The 3,044-nt window shown below is 38.2% G+C and overlaps 1 protein-coding gene across 1 annotated transcript in view; it reads right to left on the reverse strand.

Annotated features, from left to right (window-relative positions):
* Positions 1-1,491, reverse strand: part of IL1RL1 (interleukin 1 receptor like 1) — a 52,153-nt gene extending 50,662 nt beyond the window's left edge. The window contains 1 exon segment of the mRNA XM_019525656.1: positions 1,228-1,491. Coding sequence (XP_019381201.1) covers positions 1,228-1,295 — 68 coding nt within the window. The 5' untranslated portion in view covers positions 1,296-1,491.
* Between the last annotated feature and the right edge of the window lie 1,553 nt (positions 1,492-3,044).

Consider the following 3,044-nt stretch of genomic DNA (forward strand, 5'->3'; position numbering starts at 1 on the left):
TCCCTCCTCCCTTTTTTGAAGATGGGGACCACGTTGGCTATCTTCCAATCATCTGACACCTGGCCCAAGCACCACGAGCACTCGTAAAGCCATGCCAAGGGCCCTGCAATAACCCCAGCTAGCTCCCTCAACACCCTGGGGTGGAGAGCATATGGACCCACTGACTTGGTTTATTTTCATATTTGGCCAAAAATGAGAATTTTCCACATAAAATATTTTTTCCTGTACTTCTACCATTTGGCCTCATTTTTCCACTGAATCTAGTAATAAGTTGCAGGTCTCAAGAAATAGGTATATCTCTATGGACTCATTCTCCAAACATGTACCAAGGAACTCGAGTATTCTCAAACATTAGACCTAATATAATATGGCATATTTTGCTGAATAAATACAATAAAGTAAGGTGCTGAGTGGCTACAAATCTTTGATTTCAAAGGAAGTAGATGTCAGTCTTTTATATTAAATTGTCTATAGAGGGGGAAATTGCTTACCAAGATTTAGCTATTAACACCATATTTATGGCTTTTTCCAAAAATATAATTTGAATAATTCATATGGATATTCTTTTCAATAACATTCACAAAAAATAAGCATGATTAAAAACAAACACATTTCATCATAGCAAAAAACATGAAAATACTATGCTACTTTATGCATTCAAAGTGTTCAAGAAAATCTAGCGCACAAAATATATGATGCCAACAACATGCATAAATCTTAGAAAACTCCACTAGGATATAATGAACCCTGATTCACCTTGTGAATGTTATTTTCAAACCTTTTGCAAACCCCAAACTTTCACTACGACTGAAAATCAGATCACATAACGAAAAACTGAGAATAGTATTAAACTTAGTGCTTGAAAAAGCACTCCAGGGTACCAAAACCCTTTACAGTAGACAGAAATCTAACTATATAACTCAGCAAGCTCAACATTAACTCAGAAGAGTTCTAGTATTACTTATATCCTATATAATATTTTAAAACAAGGAAGTCTATCAATGTACAAAAGAGAACTCCGTAAAACAAGCGGCATGCAAGAAGAATAATTTAAGGTAAGTAATTATATTAAGGAAATTGTGAGAGATACACAGCTCCCAAAATGTACCTTATAAGATGCAACATCATTTTCAGTTCCAGTTACCTGTGTTCCACACAAATGTTCATTCCCTCCCCCTCACTCTTTTTACTGAAAATTAATTAAATCCAAAATAAACATTTACATACCTGAGATTAAAGGAATAATTGCTTACTCTAAAAGGATCGATCTTGCATTGTTTTGCAGTTTCCTGCATGTTCTTTGGGTTGCTTTTATTTTGAATCTTTGTCAGATATTGAACTCTATTTAAATTATAATGTAGAAAACCAACCTATCATCTGAAACATTCAAGACAGAAATCAGCTGCATCTGTCTGCCTGAATCCTCTGCTGTGATCTGTTCACTTTGGCATCTGTTAGAGATCATTGAAAACTTTTTAAACTGGCTTCTGTATTTCATGTCTCCAGAAACAAGATTTACAGCCTCAATTTTAAGACACCGCCCACTAAATAGGGTTTATCAGTTTATAGATAGGCGAAGGGTTCTGATAATCAGTACCTATCAGATATGACATCTGCTAACCCACATGAAATACGACTCTTACACAGCAACACAAGGTTGTTATTTATCCTTAACAAGAATACTTAACTACCTTTTTAAAAGCCTTTGGATTATGCTGCAATTAGCCTGCTGGCCAGTTATTGAATGTCCTTCCCCAAAAATGCCTGACAGAAAAAGGACCGGGATGCAGAAAGGACAGAGCAGAACTTAGACTGTAGAGAACATTAGGCAGGGCAGGGTGGCACCTCAAAGACTAAAAGGTTAAAAAATGCATATGCTTTTGTAGGCACAGGCAACAGAGTTTTTGGCAGTGTAACATGTTTACAACAGTGTATACAAAAATGGACAGATAATATCAACCCTTACCACAGCGCAATTTATTTAAATCTAGTGTAGAAATGCCCTGGGAAAATCGTGGGTAAAACTACACTGGTATAGGTGACTTCTGTCTGCTTTCATCCCAGAGTAGCTCCTACCACCTAATTGCAAGACACTGTGGGCATCTATGCACATGATTGGGAGGAGGTTGCAGGGAAAGAAAAGCCACTCTAACTAAAGTACCCCCAGCATCACATGTATTCAGCATCATTCAATGAGCTTTAGTTAAAGTGCCCCTGCAGCCATTTTGAAATATGGGGACTTTGAATATACATAAGGTGGAGGCTGCTGGAGCATGCTAGTTAGCATGCCCCAGCTGACTCGCAGCAGACTTGATTAACCGAGTCTGCTCTGATGCATGCTAATTAGCGCACATCAGAGTAGAGGTCCATCACGTGTATAGGTGCCATGTAATAGCACCCCGCTATAAGAAGCTATACCTGAGTAGCTGGCTTGTATATCCTGGTGTAACAAAACAATGTAAATTAATACCCAAAGTACCAAAACAAGAGCCATACCAGGCCTATTAGATAAAGAACCCAAGAATATCTTCATTTCAGGGAGAAGTTAACTCAAAGAAGAATTTTGGGGTATAAGATATGGAAAGTGCTAAGGAACAATACATTGTGTGCTTTTTTATTAGACTGCCCTATAAGGTCTTTTTTAGGAATTAAGCTGTACTTCCTTTCTGTAAACAGCCAGTACAGTTCTGTGGGAGCGTTTGCTTGCTTACTTTTCTGCCATACTTAATCAGAAATCCTTCTCTATCCATAGATGTTTATTTAACCAGGGATGGCCTGGGAACCTGCCAAGGACAAGACCCAGGCTTAGAAAACCTCCAAAGCGTGTCTTCAGACTTACACGGAGACAAGGTTCTTTTGGTGAATCTGACATCTTTTATTAGACAAACTTAAATAGTTGGGGGAAAAACATTTTAGCAAGCTTTTGGGTTTAAAAACCCTTCATCAGGCTGAGGAAGCCTCTCCAGTTTGTGTGTGCTCTTCCTGGAATAGACCCACACGGCAACAACCTACACCCCTTCAGACTCACAGCATGCTACTAAATA

Source organism: Gavialis gangeticus, unplaced genomic scaffold (assembly GCF_001723915.1).
Source record: "Gavialis gangeticus isolate Ggan-Ray unplaced genomic scaffold, GavGan_comp1, whole genome shotgun sequence".
Classification (NCBI taxonomy): Eukaryota; Metazoa; Chordata; order Crocodylia; family Gavialidae; genus Gavialis; species Gavialis gangeticus.